This window comes from Drosophila virilis, unplaced genomic scaffold, assembly GCF_030788295.1.
Source record: "Drosophila virilis strain 15010-1051.87 unplaced genomic scaffold, Dvir_AGI_RSII-ME tig00001170, whole genome shotgun sequence".
In the NCBI taxonomy this organism is placed as follows: Eukaryota; Metazoa; Arthropoda; class Insecta; order Diptera; family Drosophilidae; genus Drosophila; species Drosophila virilis.
In genome coordinates this window covers 2,382,732-2,402,792 of record NW_027212828.1, presented here as the reverse complement: position 1 = coordinate 2,402,792, position 20,061 = coordinate 2,382,732, and the positions used below count along the sequence as shown (strand labels likewise).

Sequence of the window (20,061 nt, the reverse complement as noted above, 5' to 3'; positions counted from 1 at the left end):
TCATCGTTGGCGTAGGTAACTCTTAAGTAAGGCACACCTGCGAATGCTAACTGGCTTGCGTCGAAAAAACTTGCAGCTTTATTGCCCGCTCAGGTTTTGGGCCAAAGTAGGAGCTATGAGACCTTTCCACGTTATTCATATTCTGAAGCCATTTACTAATGGCGGGGACAAATCTCACGCTTGAGTATCTTTCCAGTTATCATGACACAGCTAAAAAATCCCAAAGGATCAACTGTAGACTCCCCCCCAAATTTAGTTACTGACAAAATCAGATGTGACGGGAAAATAAAACACATCAATCGGTCGGTGACGCTATTAGAAAATTCCGTAGTCTAAAAATAAAATCGATTTTATTATTTAGGGCTATTGAAAACGCTCGATGGAGCAACACTCTTTTTGTACTTCCAGGGTAATGATCCAATTTGTCGATACTTATTTTCATTTTCAATCAAAATATAAAAAATGTTAACATTTTTATACCCTTGCAGAGGGTATTATAATTTTGTCGTAACACATAGAAGGAGACATCTCGGACCCCATGAAGTATATATATTCTTGATCAGCATCAACAGCCGAGTCGATATAGCCATGTCCGTCTGTTCGTCTGTCTGTTTCTATGCTAGCTAGTCTCTCAGTTTTAAAGCTATCTTTATGCAGATGTCCCTCTTTCGGTAGCACGCATCACATATGTCAAAACCAGCTGGATCGGATCGCTATATCATATAGCTGCCATAGGAACGATCGGTCGAAAATTAAATTGTTGTATGAAAAAATATTTTCTTTTTCAAGATATCTTGACCAAACTGGGCATTTATTAGTTTTACTGTACCCTCATACATATGCAAAATCATATTAAAATCGTATATATATATATCATATAGCTGTCATAGGAATAATCGGTGCATCGGTATGAAACAAAATTGTTTTTCCAGATATCTTGACCAATCTCAGCCTTTATTAGTTTCTTTATGTTCCTCTCATGTATGTGCAAAATCGGATCAATATCGGACGACCCGTAGGAACACTCGGTCGAAAACTGGGTTTTTAATTAAAAACTTTTTTGTTTATCTAAATATCTTGGGTCTGCAAGGGTATTAGATCTTTAACGTGCCGAAGATAGCCCACCTTTCTCGATTTCTTTAAGTTTAGTAGAAATCTCGAAAAAGAAACTTTGTTATTTTTCTCACTTCTGTAATTGGATGGTTCCATTAATTTGACGTCGTTTAGGATATTAATATTTAAAATCAAAAGACACAACAGTGTTATTACTATTTCAGCAAGACTGCCCAACGTCGCATTTGCAAATTTACACAGGAAAGTTATGATTAAAGTAGGCCATCTACATGCGATTGCGGTTCGGCGGAAGGTACGACGTTAGTGGAGCTGCTCGCCAACAGATTAGTTTTTGCGTTATTTCTTCTACTTTTAGATCAGGAGTAAAATCAGTTTGGAATTCATTTCGACAAGGCACTGCACCGTTTTTGGACAGCAACATAAGTACGAATTATATTGGAATAAATCGCAAATTGCTTTAAAAAAATCAATTATGTCACTCAGACTATATAATACGCCGCTATCCTTCGACTACTTTTTCGAAAACAGATTATCAGATCTAGAAAATCTAAATATTTTAAAAAGTTTGAAAAGTCTGGTTCGTGCATTGACTTGGCTAAATATTGCAAGTCGAGCTTATTTCTTCTGAATTCTCAATGCTATGAGAATTATCTCGCTGTAAAAAGCAATTTGCCCAAAATCCGACACAGTTTTATAATTTTGTAAACTTGAAGCGTAAATCTTCAAGTTTGCCATCTTCCTTTTCTCTAGGGATGGATACAGCTAGCAATGACTCTGATTCTACTAACCTCTTTGCTACATTTTTCCAATCAACTTACTCTTCAGTCTGTCCTAATACTAATTCTTACCCTTATACTTCATTATTCCTTCACTAGTTGTATACCTCCTCCCATTATTTCACACTTCTCTCTCCTATTAGCTATAAACTCTTTATAATCTTCTTACTCTCCTGGGCTTGACAATATTTCTAGTTGTCTAACAAGGAGTGTAGTTCTTCCCTTCTTTATCCATTGCTAAAGCTTTTTAATCTATCCCTTGAAACTTCTGTCTTTCCAACTCTTTGGAAAGAATGTTATATCATTCATCTACACATGAAAGGTGGGAAGTCTGATATACAAAATTACAGGAGCATTGCAAAATTGTCCGCTATTTCTAAATTATTTGAAAAAATTATCACTTCGAATTTGCAGCATTTCTGCAAATCAGTTGTATCCCATGTTAAACATGGATTCGTAAAGAATCGATCAACTACGACCAATCTGCTTGAGTTTACTTCCTTGGTAAATGATGCTTTCCTTTCAAAAATGCAAACTGATGTTATTTACACTGACTTTAGTAAGGCGTTTGACTCTGTGCGCCATGACTTTTTTACTATTTAAACTTGACATAATAGGCTTCCCTCCGTCTCTTTTGCTTTGGATTAATTCTTCTTTAAAAGGAAGGACCCAAAGAGTAATGCTGAGGCTGAATACCTCTGAACAGGTTCACGTTACTTCTGGCGTTCCTCAAGGTAGTCATCTTGGACCTTTACTCTCTCTCTAATCTTCGGTCAGCATCCTACTCCAGCAGGCTGCTTCTTCTCAACCTTCCGTCGTTAACCTACCGTAGGACAATTCTGAGATGCTTCCTTTTGCCTGTTACATACACTTGGAATTTGCACAAATACAATATACCCTTATACCCATTTTTAATGGGTTCAGGGTATAAAAATAAATATATATATATTGTAATATTTGTGTTAATACAGTACGTCAGTGCTGGTTTGGTTATTGAAATCGAATGAATTTATTTAAAGTCAATTTATTTCACTTAGTCTATGGATACAAAGTAGCTTACATATGCTTGTGTTAGTGAGCAGATATGTTGCTCATGGAATGCGCACAGACGGAGCGTGGAAAGTGCAGCGTAAGCATAAATGGTCAGCAGAGAGGCTAGTGACCTGTGCTGCGTAGTATGATCCAGAGCCAATATATAAAGTGGCTCTGGGCTTGTTTAATGTATAATTGTTATTGTATGTGACAAAGTGCCGCGTCATTTATATAGGGTGTTCTTTAAAGGCATATACACACTACACCTTTTTATACCCTGAATCCATTATATATGGGTATAAGGGTATATTTTATTTGTGCAATATCCAAATGTATGTAACAGGCTGAAGGAAGCACCTCCGACCCCATAAAGTATATATATTCTTGATCAGCATCAATAGCCGAGTCGATCTAGCCATGTGCGTCTGTCTGTCTGTCCGTCTGTCCGTCCGTCCGTCCGTATGTATTAACGCAAGCATCTCAGAACCTATAAGGGCTAAAGACTTGAAATCTTAGATGTAGGTGCTCCTAGCTCCCGCGCAAAACGAGTTTGTTTCCGATATTCGATAACTTACTCCGCTTCCAAGCAATCGATTAAATCGATATCGATATCCTGTTTTTTGGGCAATTTTGGTAAATAATAAGAGCTAGAGTCCCCAAACTTTACATATAAGTAGCTTCTAATATAGAATATATATATGCATTTGAAGTTGGAAGAAGAGGGTTTACGGTATCCCCTAGTCGGGACTAGAACCTCTTACTTGTTAATTTCTTGTATATCTTTTTCTTCTGTTTTTTTTTTTTATTAATATACATTTATTGTTGTGTTTTGGTTGAACAGGCCATTTTGTATTTTTATTATTATTTTTTTAAAATAATTTAAAATGTAAAAATGAAGCCATACGTCCCAATCAGTCTTATCAACTGATATGTACATATGATCGTATGTATTCGTTAAATCTTCTATGACCTCTTTCGACTGTCCTGTCTGGTGGTGGTATGCTGTAGATGTTATATTATTAATTTTTAGATATTTGCAAAAGTCATTTATTATTGACTTCTTATATTCTGTTTCCATGTCCGTAATGAACGTCTTCATTGGACCGTACTTTAGAATAATAAATTCAAATATAGCTTTAGCGACAGTTTTTGCCGTTTTACTTGGGATCAGAAAGGCAACTAGGTATTTTGTTAAATCACAAATTAGTGTAGCTGTTTACTCGTTACCCTTCTCTGATCTTGGTATTGTACCTATTACCCTGTCGAAAGCGTTTGTTGGTGTTTCAGTTATAATCATAGGTGTCTTAGTGTGCTTTGTTGTTTTAGCTTTTTGGCATTTCGGACAATTACGTACGTACTTTGTTATATAACGTGTCATATTTTTCCAATAGTAATGTCTTTTTATTTTTGCAGGCGTTTTTGAAATGCCAGTGTGAATAGGATCATCATTGAATGTAGACATTATTGCTTCTTTTTCTGTTTCTTTATTTATTTGGGTCACCGGCTTGAGTAGCGCTACTCTTTAGTTCTTTAAATATATATTGCCCATATTTTTGAAAGTATCTATTGAAGTGTTTTCAAAGATCTTTTCGCTCGGTACCACTTTGAGTTGACTGATTCCTAATATTGACCTAAATCAACAGTTCCATTAGTATGAAGGTCGCTAATCCCAATTCTTGGAACAACCTTTTTACCATGTTTATCGTCGTTTTCAATGACGTCGTATACGTTGGGCTTAGAAGCTTTATCAAGATTTTGTATATTATGTATGTTAGATCTTTTGTATTAGACTTTTTAATTTTGTGATGGTTATTCTTGATAACGCATCTGCAACAAAATTATTTTTTCCCTTAAGGTATTTTACAGTGAACTTATACTCTTCTAAATCTAGTCTCATTCTTGTTAATTTTGAACTGGATTTACCATTGAAAACAGATATGTCAATGGTCTATGGTCTGTTTTAATTATGAAATGTTGACCATATATGTATGGTCAAAATGCGGTATTGCCCAGTGGATTTCTGCCAACTCTTGCTCGGTTGTACCTTTATTGCTTTCTCCTTTTGTAAATGAACGAGAAGCATATGCTACTGGCAATTGTTTATCTCCATACGTTTAAGTCAACACTGCTCCGCACGCCAGTTTACTGCCATCTGTTTTGTTGCAAAATTCTTTGCTAAAATCTGGGTATTTGTTAAGGTAGGCTTCATAAGCGTTTTTTTTTAATATTCGAAAGCATTCATCTGACCACTCAAACTTTACAGTCTTTACATAATCTTGTTATGTGACGTGAATATTCTGCAAAGTTTTTTATAAAACGTCTGTAATAATTGCAAAATGCAACGAATATTCTAGCGCTATCAGCGTCTGTAGGGACTGGATATTTTTCAATGACCTCATCTGGCAATATACCTTGATCAGTACACTTATGACCTAAAAAAGTCACTTCGTGCCTTACAAATTAACACTTTTCTATATGTATTTAAGGGTTGTGTTGCCTACACAAGTCAAAAACTTCTTCGTTGAAAAGAATTAGGCGCTATTTTTAGACCATATGGTAATCGTGTAAAATGATAGGAGCCATTGCTCGTTGAAAAAGACGTTATATTTCTAGAATTTTCTTTTAATTATATTTGGTGAAAACCGGACATTAAATCTAAGCATGAGAAATACTTTGCTCTGCCTAATTGGTTAAGAATATCATCTATTCTTTAGAGTGGAAATTTGTCAGACAAGAGTTTTTTGTTAATTTGACGATAGTCTATAAATAATCGCCATATCTTGGTATCGGAACCAGGAAATCCGTTTTGTGGGACAAGATGTATAGGGCTGTTATATTCCGATACAGACGGTTCTGCAATTTTATCCGAGATAAGTTTTTCGATTTGATTATTAACTTCCTCTTTATGAGTATGAGGAGCTCTGTAGTTTTTAATGTGAACTGGCTCAGTATCTTTTAGTCGGAGTTTCTGTTTGTAAATATTATTGCTTGTTATGGATTCTGTTTCGAATCCGAATATGTCTGTATAATTGATGCAGAGATCTTTTATTTGTGTTTTAAATAATGGGAGAAAGTTCCTTTTTAATTTTTTCATCACCGTTTCTTGGCGATCTTTGCTAATTGCATGAACTGTTTCATAGTCACTTAGCATTTCTATTTTAATGTCCTTAAGATTTACTATTTTTATTGAATTAGTTGTATTTAAAATTCGGACAAATGTTTGTTGATTATTGGAAATAGCATTTCCAATGAATATTCCTTTATCAATTTCTTGATTTGGAATGAAAATATTGTTTTCTGGCGAAACAATTGTTACGGGGCGAAGTGAAAATAGCTGTTGACTAAGTCCTACTGGGTCTCGCATTTTTTCTGTAAGCAGCCCTCGCTGCTTACACTGGAAGCGCACCGTTAGAGTTAGCTTTTACATGATAAGTCGATCGCACGCAGCTGCACAAGCTGTCGAGGTTCATTTTCGTTTTGTGCTTGCAGCTGAGCAAAAGTGAAATAGAACAGAAGCGCTTGCGGAGCACGAATGTAAGTCTCATAATCATGTAAAATATAGGTTGTTAAATAATGAAAGAATAATAAAGATTTCAGCGTTCGAATTATATTATATCGTACCGCCACGTACGAATCGAGTTGTTTCTTTCGACGCTAGAAGTCCCTGCCGAATACGCGCCCCGGCACGAGTCTCGGTGCCAACATTCTGAAATATTCTCTGCAGCAGAGAGTGTCCGAGGGATTCTCTGCTACGGCGGAGATTTCTGCGAAGCAAGCGACTTGCAAAGTCACAACCTTAGCTGCCTATAGAGAGACACGTGGTACAAGAGCTAGACTCACACCTAGCAGCCATAACCTCAAAGCGGATTTCATAGTATTGGTGTGGCGAGATGGCTGACGGTGATGAACAAGATGCAAGTGCGAGAAGGACGACAAGTAGTATTCAACCCGGTGGAACTGCAACGCTTGTAACGGCATGGTCAATGGGACAGGCTAACGGATCGCCTGTTCCTGCTGGAGTACAAGATAAAGTCACCGGTGTAGAAAAAGGTAGCGGGGCAGCAATCATAGAAACTTATAGCGGCTGTCCGTCTACGTCGTCCGCTGCTACTGGTCCAAGGGAAAGTTCAACACCAATGCAGCAAAGAACTGAGAAAGTGGGAGCTCTTTTCGACCCTTTGGGATACCAGAAAGTGATCTACAAGCAGAAACAGGTTGCGGCTAATTAGAGTGCACACTCCAGTTTGCTATATCAAGCAAATACGGCGGTGTTTAACCAGGCTACGGAGCCCAGTACTGCCGCGTACATGGGCCACACAGGTCTGGGAGCGCTCAATAGATCGATTGATCTTAATCAATTTGACAATGGGCAAGCCCTGGATGCGGTGCGCGGAAAACTTATGATCCCAGCTACAGTGCCGTATGCTATAGGATCATTGCGAATGTTGTATGGCCGCTCTGAAATAGTACATGCTGCTCTGCAGCAAAAGCTCCGAGAGGAACCAGCAATAAAGTCGGACAACTTGAACACCGTTATCCGACTGGCCCTAGCTGTCCAAAACTACTGCGCAACGATAGCGGCCATTGGTTTGCACGAATATCTTTACGATCCTGCGCTGCTGAACGAGCTTGTTGCTAAGATGATTGGGACCGGCATCGAATGTCGAATGAAGGTAGCAGTTTGGCCACCTTTGATAACTGGCTGTTCAATGTGGCATGTGCGCGACTACACCACTGGCTGGTAACGAAAAGAAGAGCTCCACGAAAACCACTAGAGAGCGTATTTTTGTGCACAACACGGTAGATAGTCCTGAGGGTTCTCAGCAACAACGCTCACAACAGGAACAGGAGAGGGTTTCATGTGCGAAGTGCGCCGGTAACCACCGTCTATCAGATTGCGACGACTTCAGATCAATGGGTACAAATCAGCGCTGGGAACTTGCTAAGGAAAAGAAGCTCTGTTTTTGCTACGTCATCGTGCACAACAGTGTAAATCAAAGAAGAAGTGTCATGTAAATGGTTACGAGTCAACGCACCATGTGCTGCTGCATACGCCTACCATGAGTGGTAGTAAAGTCGAGCACACGGGCCAAGGTAGCAACCACCGGATTAAGGCAAGTGAGTCTGCCGTTATGTTTCACGGCAGCTCCGCAAGTAAGACACTGTTTCGATATGTTCCAATCACGCTCTATAGTAAATCAAAAAGCCTGCGCGCATATGCATTGGTGGATGAAGGAGCTGAGTGTACGTTAATAGGAAGAGCGCTTGCAGACGAGCTGGAATTAGATGGTCCTGCGACCCAGCTGTGTCTTAAATGGACAGGGGACATAACCAAGAATGAACCTGAGTCGATGTCCGTGGCTGTGAGCATTTCAGCTCCAGAACATAACGCAATACAGTATGCCTTAAAAAACGTGCGAACAATAGCGAACTTGGACTTACCAGAGCAAAGTATCGGGCCACAGTTGCTCAAGTCTCGGAAGCACTTATCTACGCTTCCTATTCTGCCGTTTAACAACGTCAAGGCTCAGCTTATGGGCCGTATATGGCCGCCCCATTGTGGGAGACAGCACCACGCCTCGGCTGCTATATATTTGCCAGTGCAGTGCGGCGCGTGGGTTGGATGAAGCTCTGAAGAACTATTTTTCAATTGAGTCACTAGGTGTGAGCGTTTCCTCACATCCGCTGCGATCCAAAGAGGACGAACGCTCGATGCAGATTATGGAGGCAACAACTACCTGGCAGACCGGCCTGTTATGGAGGTTCGATCGCATGCACCTGCCAGACTCTTATCAGATGGCTGTTAGGCGCCTGAAATGTTTAGAGGCAAAGATGTCAAAAGACCCACCACTGAAAGAGTTCATGATGAACACGATGCATGATTACAAGCAGAAGGGATATATCCACCGGTTGAAGGATAGTGAGTTAGTAGCTAACACTACATCATGGTTTCTTCCTATCTTTACAGTCACCAATCCGAACAAGAAAAAGACGCGCCTGGTTTGGGATGCGGCTGCCAAAGTAAGTGGCATGTCGCTGAACGATTGTTTGTTGAAAGGTCCAGATACACTAGCATCTTTGATGGGAGTACTAATACGCTTCCGAGAGCGTCCTTTCGCAGATATGTTTCATCAAGTCAAGGTGCGCCTAGAAGACCAACCGGCACAGAAGTTTCTCTGGCGTGATGGAGATTCGTCACGCTTCCCCGAATCATTCGTTGTGCAAGTCATGACGTTTGACGCATCCTGCTCGCCAGCTCTAGCAAATTACGTCAAGAATCGCAATGCCGAGCGGTTTGTAGCGGAGCATCCGGATGCCGTAAAAGCGATTTGCAAAAACACATTTGTCGACGACTGGCTGCAGTCGGTGGATACTGGAGCTGTAGTTATACAGATAGCTGAGACTGTAAAAATGATTCATGCTAGTGGCGGCTTCGAGATGCGCCGCTGGACATCAAATTCGAAGCAAGTTATACAGGCGCTGGAAGACGACTGTGAGGAGTTGGACAAGCGTATCAGCGCTCAGGATGAAGCGCAAGAGAAGGTCTTAGGCCTGTGGTGGCTACCTGGACAAGATCTGTTGACGTTTGTGGTGACGCCGAACTTGCTCGCGAAGGCATCTAAGGAGCGCCCAACTAAAAGACGTGTTCTGAGTGTGATCATGTCTATTTTCGACCCGCTCGGGCTGCTAGGATTCTTTAATATACGCGCTAAGATCATCCTTCAGAACATATGGCGATCCAATATCGGATGGGAATACGACCTTACCAACGAAGACGAAGCCGATTGGCAACACTGGCTTGATCTAGTTTCAAATTTGAATGCCGTCCGCATTCCACGGTGCATGAAGTGGGAGAGCCGAACCTAGGCTGTGCAGATGCATACATTCGTTGACGCCAGTATGAATGCTTACGCCGCAGTTGTATTTTTGCAGGCTGAACTTGATGGCCAAGTACATTGCAGTTTGGTCGCCTCGAAAACGAGAGTAGCACCCAGTTCCATACCTCGAATGGAACTGATGGCCGCGGTCTAAGGTCTGAGACTGGCCAAATGTATCCAAAAGGAAATATCGGTACGCATACATAGATGAACATTCTAGACAGATTTAAAGGATGTGCTCTACTGGATCCGTTCCAATGTTCGTAAGTTCGAGCAATTCGTAGCGTTTCGGATAGGAGAGATTTTAGAAGAATCAGATGGGGACAGCTGGCGATGTGTACCATCGGCTCAAAACGTGGCAGACGATGGTACGAAATGGACCTAAACGTCTGAAATTCATGGCTCAACCAGGTGGTTCAATGGACCACCATTTTTGTATCTAGAAGAATCGCAGTGGCCACAATAGGAAATAGGCCCTGCATTAAACATGTTGTACCATGCTGAAGAACAACCCAATCACACGTCGTCCTGGAGATGTATTCTGCCGGATCTGCAGCGTCTCAGCAAGCTAGAAAAATTGAGAGCCGTACAGCTATGCGTACTGGATTTCCTACGGAATATTACTAAGAAGGTCAGATTGGAAGGAGGACTGGATTTGCAGAAGACGCTGATCCTTAAAAGAAGCAATGAAATGGATTTTATTTTTATCCGGATTTGTCAAGAAGAGGAGTTTTATAGTGAGATCACCTGCTTAAGGTCGGGGCGCCGCTTAACCGATCGCAAAAGCTTGCTGTTTAGGTGCTCCCCTTATGTGGATGACTCGGGCATTCTACGTATTAAAGGACGGATAGACAATAAAGAAGGAGTCGAAGTCTGCGTAAAACGCCCGATAATTCTGCCAAGACGACATCAATTGACGTATCTGCTGGTTGAGTGTTATCACCGCAGATATCATCACCTACACAACGAAATCGTCATAAATGAACTGCCGCAGCGGTACTGGGTTTGTGGCTTACGAGCTTTGGTGAGAGAAGTTTCCAATACCTGCCCAGCGTGCCGCATACGACGCGCCCGCATAAAGCCGCCAGGGATGGGCGACCTGCCAATCGAACGATTATCGCCCTATACTCCACTGTTCACATATACTGGAGTGGATTACTTCGACCCCTACGACGTTGTCGTTGGACGGCGTCGTGAGAAGCGCTGGGGCGTGCTATTTACATGCCTCACGGTGCGCGCCGTTCACCTAGATATAGCTACGTCGCTCTCAACTGACTCATACTTATGCGTTCTGAAGTCGTTCGTGGCCAGACGCGGCTGCCCCCGCCGCATGCAGGCACAAATTTCAGAGGCGCAAGCAGGGTATTAAAAGATGAAATTGAACGTATATCGCCCGCTTTGATCGAGCGACAGTACCCAGAACTCGAGTTTACCTTTATCCCGCCAGGATCACCCCACATGGGAGGATCGTGGGAACGAATGGTGCGCTCTCAAAGTCAATACTGTCGGAAATTCTGCCGCCCTCTGGGTTACGAGAGGAGGTGCTACGAGCAGCATTGGCTGACGTAGAAAGCGTGCTCAACTCAAGGCCACTCACTTATGTTCCCTTGGAGACATCTGAGTCCGAAGCCCTGACTCCAAATCATTTTCTTATAGGTCATTCAAGCGGATCGCGTGAGAGAGGATTACGGGAGCAAGGCGGAGCTAGCTTGGCACGAGGCTTCCGAGTTGTCAGTCAATTGGCTGACCAATTTTGGAAGAGATGGCTGCGCGAGTATTTGCGTACACTCACCAAACGTACTAAGTAGTTTCAACCGCCACTCGAACCAATATCAGTCGACGACATCGTCATAATAGTGAACGACGGTGCCAAGCGAAACTGTTGGACAAGAGGAGTGGTCGTAGACGTGCACCGTTCAAAGGATGGCCAGGTCCGAAGTGCCGTGGTGCAAACCGCCGATGGAATTATTACTCGCTCCGCCGTCAAGCTAGCTAAGCTTGACATCAAAGTTGGTAACACACTGCACGGACGTTCGTGAATTACGGGGTGGGGAATGTTACGGGGCGAAGTGAAAATAGCTGTTGACTAAGTCCTACTGGGTCTCGCATTTTTTCTGTAAGCAGCTCTCGCTGCATACACTGGAAGCGTACCGTTAGAATTAGTTTTTACATGATAAGTCGAGCTGCACAAGCTGCATTTTTGTCGAGGTTCATTTTCGTTTTGTGCTTGCAGCTGAGCAGAAGTAAATGAGAACAGAAGTGCGTGCGAAGCACAAATGTAAGTCTCATAATCATGTAAAATATAGGTTGTTAAATAATGAAAGAATAATAAAGATTTCAGCGTTCGAATTATATTATATCGTACCGCCTCGTACGAATCGAATTGAATCGAGTTGTTTCTTTCGACACTAGAAGTTCCTGCCGAATACGCGCCCCGGCACTAGTCTCGGTGCCAACACCTAGCCAGTCGTATCTGTGGGCCAATCTCGACACGGTTTTCCTCACGCGTTGACGTCCGGCCGTGGGAGATATTGTGGCATTCCTGCAATACCCTCTGTCGCTGATCACTAGACACACATAACTTCCAAGCAATGAATTCCTCGTCATCCGTCGCTGTCGCTATACAGTTGCCATTCTCTTCTATGTAGTCCGAGAACTTAGCCGGGGGCTCGGCGATTTATGTACATATACCCGCGACCCACTTGCAAGGTGACTCGGCTACCACTGCTTGTTGACAGGTCTCTAGAGGATGTCTTGATGATCCGTTATCACGTCGAAATGGTGCCCCTCTAGGTAGCAACTCAGTTTCCGGATCGACGATACGATTGCTAAGCACTCCTTCTCGGTGGCGGAATAGTTCACTTCCGCTTTCAGTAACTTTCGGCTCGCGTACGCTATCACTCGCTCCTGTCCTTCAAGCGTCTGTGCCAGCACTGCGCCGAGGCCGTACACGCTCACTTCAGTCCGCAAGACGATTTTGGCAGAAAAATCAGGACAAGCCAACACAGGGGCAGTCGTCAAGCTATCCTTCAATTGATGCAATGGCTCTTCCTGTTCTTGTTCCCATGCCCATATCCAACCCTTCTTTAAGAGCGTTGTGAGCGGCTGTACCTGAATCGCGAAGTTGGAAACGAAGTGCCTGTACCATGACGTCATCCCTTGACATAACCGCAACTCCCAACAATTTGTCGGGGCCCTCAGGTTAAGTATCGCCTCTACCTTCTCTGGATCGGTATGTATTTCTTCCTCGCAAATGACATGGCCAAAGAAGACCAACCTTTCCCGGAAGAAGATGCACTTATTTCTATTCAGCCTGAGATTGACTGCCCTCAACCGATGAAACAGACCCCTTAAATTATCTACATGTTCTTCACTCGTTGCCCCTATTACCACAAAATCGTATAGGTAGGCAAACGCATGAGGCTCCATCTCTGGGCCTATTACTGTGCCTAAGGCTCGTTGAAAAATTGCACATGCTGCCATTGGTATTTGCCAGTACCCATCCTTCAAGGCCAGAGTGGAGATGAACCGGGTGTGACACATCCGCTCTAGGATGTGGTTGATCCGAGGGACGGGATAAGCATCCGGAACGTAATGAGCATTGAGCTGCCGGTAGTCGAAGCGCATACGCCACTCGCCAGTCTTCTTCATTACTAGGACAATTGGGGGGCTGTGCGGACTACGCGACGGCTCGATGGCACCTGCCTGGATCAGCTCATCTACCATCATTTGGTGGGCCACTTCCGCAGGGGTCGTTGTCGGCGGGGCGGGGATCCTCCTGTCCACAGCGGTAGCGAATATACCGACCAAACTATACCTCTCTCTCTATGTTTACAACTACTCTACCGCGTCGTAGCCACGTTCCAACTACACTATTGGGCCGTAGCCACATTTCAACTACACTATCGGGCCGTGGGCTCGCACCAACTATGATATCGGGCCGTAGCCTCGCACCACATGCTACTACTCTAGGTTAGGGTGAATATCGGCTATTCCCGATTTTAGCACAAATACGACCACCCAAGAATACAAGGACCAGCAATTTCCTTCATCGTTTTCCTTATACTCACTCTATTCAGTTGTTCATTAACTACTGCCCTACTGTGTTTCCTGAATTAAGGCCCTGCCGCACTTCTTGCACTTCATCACTCACACTTCTCTTCGCTGCACGTTTACTCACCCTGATAGTTTTTTCACAAGTGCCGGCATGCTCGCTAGCGAGCCATGCGATCACCTCGGCCACTTAGCTTTGCCGCAAGTTTTCGCAACTTCGTCTCGGAGCATTCGCTCTTTGCCACCAAATGGAAGTTGCGCTCTCGAAGGCGGTGTTGAGCAACAGATCAGCAACGCACGGTTGTTGTGACGGCCGGGCGTTGAATTCAAAATTAATTCTAACTGAGCTCCTTGCCCTTAACTAGCTTCAATACATCGGAACCTTGCCGATAACTGTGCTTATTACTAATACAATGCTTATAACCTATGACGATAATTATGAACTGGGGGTGGCTACCTTAGTGGCCGCCTCACAGTATATCGATGGGGGTTGTATTTGCAATCTTTTGAGTTTGATATTGTTTATAGGAGGGAAAATGCATGGCGCACGTAGATTTCTTTTCTCGAACCCCAATTTCAGAGAAGCCTCAGCTCGTATATAAAACCACTGAAAAACGAGTAAACTTAACTGACTTGGTGACACCAAGCTTATAGCTGAACACTAACGAGACACCGAAATATAAGCTTTAATATTTAAATTACAAAACAATAAAATTTACGAAAATATTGAAAATACATATAAATTGAGATTATTTTTTTTTTTTTTTTTTTTATTTTTTTTATTTATTTATTTATTAATGGTCGACAAAACGAGTGTCTTCCTCATTATTCAAAAGATTGTACAATAGAATTATATGCTAAAAGCCTAGTTAAGGATACAATTTTCTAAATAGCATCACCGACCGATGGAGGTGTTTTATTTGCCAGTCCGGCCAGCTGTGCCCCTTTTCACAGCTAATTTTGTCAGTGACGCTAATAGAGCCTACATCTAAGCAGAAGGTTGTAAGTAGGAAAAAAGTGATCTCAAGTAAAATTAAAAAAATCTTAAATTGCTATATTAATAAAGAAAATACAATAAATAGGAAAAAAGAAAGTAAGAAGATTGTTAATAAAGTTAAGCAATGTAAGTTAGATAAAGAGTGTTAAGTAGATAGGACAAAGAGAAAAGTAATGGGAAATCACCGACCCGGTGGAGGAAAAGTTTTCAGCCTGTCCGGCAAGCTATGCCCCTACTCATAGCTAGGAATGGTCAGCGATTTCCCGAAGGTATCCAGAAAGCAACGATTTTATTAGGGGTAAAGACAGTTCGGTAGAGAAAACGTGATGCAAACTATTATAATTTTTACATAGCACGCGAAAAGAATTGTGCACAGCGTAATCAGTTGTGCACGTAGATAGTAATAAGGGGCGATAATTTCTGGTTGGTCTAGCCGGAACAGAGAATTGAAGACGCCCTAGCAGAAAAGGAGAATCAATGTCGCCAATAATCAACTTATGTAGAAGGACAACACCGAGAATTGTCCTACGGTTGATTAACGACGGAAGGTTGAGAAGAAGCAGTCTGCTGGAGTAGGACGGCAACCGAAGATTAGGGTCCCAATTTAAACCTCGTAAGGCAAAAAGCAGAAATTGCTTCTGAACAGATTCAATACGATCCTGGCTGTTGATATACTGTGGAGACCAGATGCAAGAGCAGTATTCAAGGATAGGGCGAACAAGAGAGATGTACAGAAGTTTTGTTATAAAAGGATCGTTAAACTCTTTAGACCATCGTTTAATGAATCCAAGTACACCTTTTGCCTCATTAACAATGGTATCTATGTGAAGATTGAAACAGAGTTTAGAATCAAAAATAACGCCTAGATCCTTAACTGTTAGTATACGTTGCAAAGGGATATTGTCGATTGTATAACTGACAAGATAAGGTGTAGTACGATTAAAAGTCATAAACATACACTTTGAACAATTAAGATGCAATTGATTGGCCGAACACCAAAGTTGCATACCGTTCAAATCTTCTTGTAGACGAGAATGATGTAGGGGGTTAGTGTCTGATAGAAAAAGTTTGACATCGTCCGCGTACATGAGTACACGGGCATGCGAATTAACAGAGGGGAGATCATTTATAAAAAGAGTAAAGAGTAAAGGTCCAAGATGACTACCTTGAGGAACACCAGAAGTAACGTGAACCCTTTTAGAGGTAGTCAACCTTAGTATTACTCTTTGGGTCCTACCTTTTAAATAAGAATTAATCCAAAGTAAAAGGGACAGAGGGAAACCTATTCGGTCAAGTTTAAAAAGTAAAATGTCATGGTGCACAGAGTCAAACGCCTTACTGAAGTCAGTGTAAATGACATCAGTTTGCATTTTCGAAAGGAAAGCATCATTTACCAAGGAAGTAAACTCAAGCAGATTGGTCGTAGTTGACCGATTCTTTACGAATCCATGTTGAACAGGGGAAACAACTGATTTGCAGAAATGCTGCAAATTCGAAGTGGTTATTTTTTCAAATAATTTAGGAATAGCGGACAGTTTTGCAATGCCCCTGTAATTTTGTATATCAGACTTCCCACCTTTCTTGTGAAGAGGAATGATATAAGAGATGGAAAGACAGAAGTTTCAAGGGATAGATTAAAAAGCTTTAGCAATGGATAAAAAAGGGGGGAACTACACTCCTTGAGTAGACAACTAGGAATATTGTCCGGCCCAGGAGAGTAAGAAGATTTTAAACAGTTTATAGCTAATAGGAGAGAGGAGTGTGAAATAATGGGGGGAGGTATAGAACTAGCGGAAGAAATAGTATAAGGGTAAGAATTAGTATTAGGACAGACTGAAGAGAAAGTTGATTGGAAAAAATTAGCAAAGAGGTTAGTAGAATCAGTGTCATTGCTAGCTTTATCCATCCCAAGAAAAAAAGAAGATGGCAAACTTGAAGATTTACGCTTCAAGTTTACAAAATTATAAAACTGTCTCGGATTTCGGGCGAATTGCCTTTTACAACGAATTAGATAACTCTCATAGCATTGAGAATTAAGAAGAAAGAAGTTCGACTTGGCTATGGAATATTTAGCCAAGTCTGTACACGAACCAGACTTTTTAAACTTTTTAAAATATTTGAATTTTACATTTTTTAGATGTGATATTGTGGGAGTAAACCAGGGTGGTTTTGAAAAAGTAGTCGAAGGAATTGACTAAGGAATACACACATCTAAGAGGGAGTTTAGGGTGATATAAAAAATTAATGGCTGTATTCATATCAACTGAGTCATATAAGAAAGACCAATCGGTTGAATAACTAAGCTGATTCAGCAAAGAATAATTTCCTTTGCGAAAGCAATAGCGGGGCTTATTGGCTGATGAGCACGAAATGAAAGGATTACAATTTAGCATTGTAATCTCTAAAGTTGGATGATAGACATCCTTAGGAAGAGATAAAGGAGGGGACCTAGACACATTAGAAATAAGGTAGTCGTTAACAAATACAAGGTCAAGTGTTCTATTCATATGATTAGAAATTGAATTGATTTGAAACAACGAAAGATCAAGCATGCAGTATATAAAATCGTGCTGTGCTGAGGGCACTGGATAATTTTCAGCAGTGAATAATGACCAAGAGATGTTCAGCAAAATCATAGACGGACTTTTATATACTCACATGAATGTTTGAGAGCATTACCGGTCAAGACAGTGGTGATGAGTGGTCTCGTTGAAACAGACGCAAATGGTGGTACCAGAAGTGGTACAGAGAGGTGTGGTGGCGTTAAAACATACGCAAATTGTAGTACCTGTGAGGGTGCTAATAAAGATTGTGGCGTTGAAGCAGGCACAAATGGTAGTACCAGTGAGGGTGTTAAAAAAGATTGTAGCGTTGAAACAGACGCATAAGCTTGCACTAGCAAAACCATTCTGAGAAACATAGGTAGAATTGGTGCGTTTCAAAATGATTATCCATTTTAAATTTTTTGCAAAATTTAACCTTGAGCATTGTTTATGTAACACCTGAGCAGTGCCTGTCAACGCGAATTGCTGAATGCATACACGAGGTCGTGTAAGCGTCAGGATTGGCCATCTCGGAGAATGTATGTACCAAAAATGACTGTGAACATAACATAACATCATAAGAAATATTAATTTTCAATGATTCTATATCGCGAGGGGTGGAGATATTGAATTTGCTTATTAACACATTAACAAAAGAATCAAAACAGGCAATAACACTTTGCACAATTTATAAAAACGCAAAATTTGGAAATAAAAAGCAGGATTATAGCGCAAAAATGTATTAAAATCTTGGAGCAGAGGAATACACTTCAAGCACTTTCAACTGAAAACTCTCTCCCGATTAATCATAAATTTATTTATTAAATGGTCAAGTTACTTACGGAACTGCTTGTTTCTCTTTTGGCCGGCTTGTTTATCGGTTCTCTGGTTGTAGTCCCATCTCAACAAAGCTACAATGAAATGAACAACATAAACAGCTGCAACGACAACAAAGGTGAGACGCTAATATAAACTAGCAAAAAAAAAAAATCACTACCAATCCACTTTACCTTTCCGGATAGGATCCCGGTTCTGGAACCAGTATACCCGCTCTACATGAGGCGATCACCCGATCTCATCTCCCTTATTTTAGCCATTAGATTGTCAGCTGTCATGCCACCTCTCACCATCAATGGTGAGCTGGTATACAGCCGAACATTGTTTTCCTTCAGTCTGGGCGTATAATTGTTTTCTTATTTATTTTTACAGCACATCCTCACTCTGCCTTTGTGATTTCGTGCAAGCTGCCATTTCTCTCACTTAACAGGTGCGTATAATTATTTGCTTCATCTTATAATTATTAACAATGCACCTCACCGCTTTTTCTACTATCTTTTTACAGGATATCTCCACTCTGTTATTAATAATTTCGGCAGGCTGACATTGCTCGCACTTCAACAGGATCGTATTATACTTTGCATCATCTTATAATAAACATAATTGATATTAATTTCTAAAATTTTAATTTGTTTACATAACACATTTTTTGTACAACTTTATACTGAACAGAGGACGAAAACACCAGCCAAAGTTATTGCCAGTCGCAAAGAAAATAAAACAAAGGCAAATGATATCAATACAAGGTAATTATTGCACCAATGGGGGAACAAGTACCCACTGAAATAAATGTGCGTATATATGTGCCACAAAGAGAGATGTTATATATGTTTTAAAGCGCTTATTATACCTTATCTTTCTAAAGAGCGGTAAGGGCAATCATAATGTGTATTCTGTACATATATATACAAATAGGTGGTTATCGTTCGTGCACATGCGAACACAAATATATTTTTTTGTTTTTATTTATTTGGCAGACGCAATAACCTATTTGGCCTTTCTTTCACTGTTCGCACTCTAGGAAGTTTTTCTTAAGAGAAATTTGGCGTAAGTACGTGCATATAATTAACATAAAAAAACGAAATTTAACAAATGCAAAAATCTTTTTTCAGTCAGGGGTCTCCAACAAGAGTCTGCGTCTGACTCTGTCTGCTACTCGGGGCGAGGAAGGACAACACGGAATAGACTCACTCGGATGATGTGCGCTTCGCCAGTGGCCGCTTCTTAACCAATCCTCATTGCGCCAAAATCGGGCCTTTTGGGTGACCTGCTGGCCTCTCTGGGCCGACAGCTTCTTGGACGGCCTGAACTGTCGAGCGTGGATCCTTGCCGTTGGATCTGCTGCCCGTTTCTTTTATTTATTAGCTTGTGCTTTATTTCTGTTCATCCGTGTGGGCTTAAAGTTTTAAATTTTTGTATTTTGTGTTTCAGGACTTAACATACAAAAAAATTCCTTGTTATTCTTTTCTTTTTTAGTACATATCGGCTTTGGTTGGTCGGTTAAAATTTGTCTTCGAGTACTTTTATACGGGGCTGGCATAAAAACAAGGAAAACAACTTTAATGTGGTTTCGAGCACGGCACGCCCGTCGTTGACCGCTCACAAAATCAAACTCCCTGCTGGACATTTGGGCAGCTCCATCATAGGTGCCAAAAGTCGGCAAACGCATACATTCAAATATGGTCGTCGTTGCTGCCCACAGTTACATTCTTAGGTCAACGGGCCAGTCAACGGCATCGGCAAAGGCATCCAATCCGCTTATTACCCTACGAGTGAATCAGGCGGGCAACCCCCTATTCTCTCTCACCTTTTTTCATTCAATTCGATGGAACTTGCTGTAGGCGTTGCCAGCATTCCAAAAGTTGGGGCGC

General features: G+C 41.5%; 2 protein-coding genes and 1 long non-coding RNA gene across 4 annotated transcripts; all 3 read left to right on the top strand.

Moving 5' to 3' along the window:
- Positions 1-7,942: 7,942 nt before the first annotated feature.
- LOC138911517 (uncharacterized) lies at positions 7,943-9,749 on the top strand. Its single transcript, XM_070210837.1, has 3 exons — positions 7,943-8,423; positions 8,545-8,802; positions 8,851-9,749. The coding sequence occupies exons 1-3, from the start codon at positions 7,943-7,945 to the stop codon at positions 9,747-9,749; spliced, it is 1,638 nt and encodes a 545-aa protein (XP_070066938.1).
- A 498-nt stretch (positions 9,750-10,247) lies between these two features.
- LOC138911516 (uncharacterized) lies at positions 10,248-11,799 on the top strand. The gene is made up of 4 exons (XM_070210836.1): positions 10,248-11,122; positions 11,208-11,325; positions 11,417-11,534; positions 11,597-11,799. The coding sequence occupies exons 1-4, from the start codon at positions 10,248-10,250 to the stop codon at positions 11,797-11,799; spliced, it is 1,314 nt and encodes a 437-aa protein (XP_070066937.1).
- A 6,443-nt stretch (positions 11,800-18,242) lies between these two features.
- Positions 18,243-19,635, top strand: LOC116652359 (uncharacterized). Of its 2 annotated transcripts, XR_011417152.1 has the most exons (6): positions 18,243-18,308; positions 18,376-18,488; positions 18,563-18,620; positions 18,696-18,936; positions 19,168-19,237; positions 19,303-19,635. It is a non-coding gene; the product is annotated as an uncharacterized lncRNA (long non-coding RNA). The 2 variants fall into 2 exon arrangements; XR_004305361.2 differs by having other exon boundaries at positions 18,244-18,308; positions 18,376-18,620; positions 19,303-19,634.
- Positions 19,636-20,061: the final 426 nt, after the last annotated feature.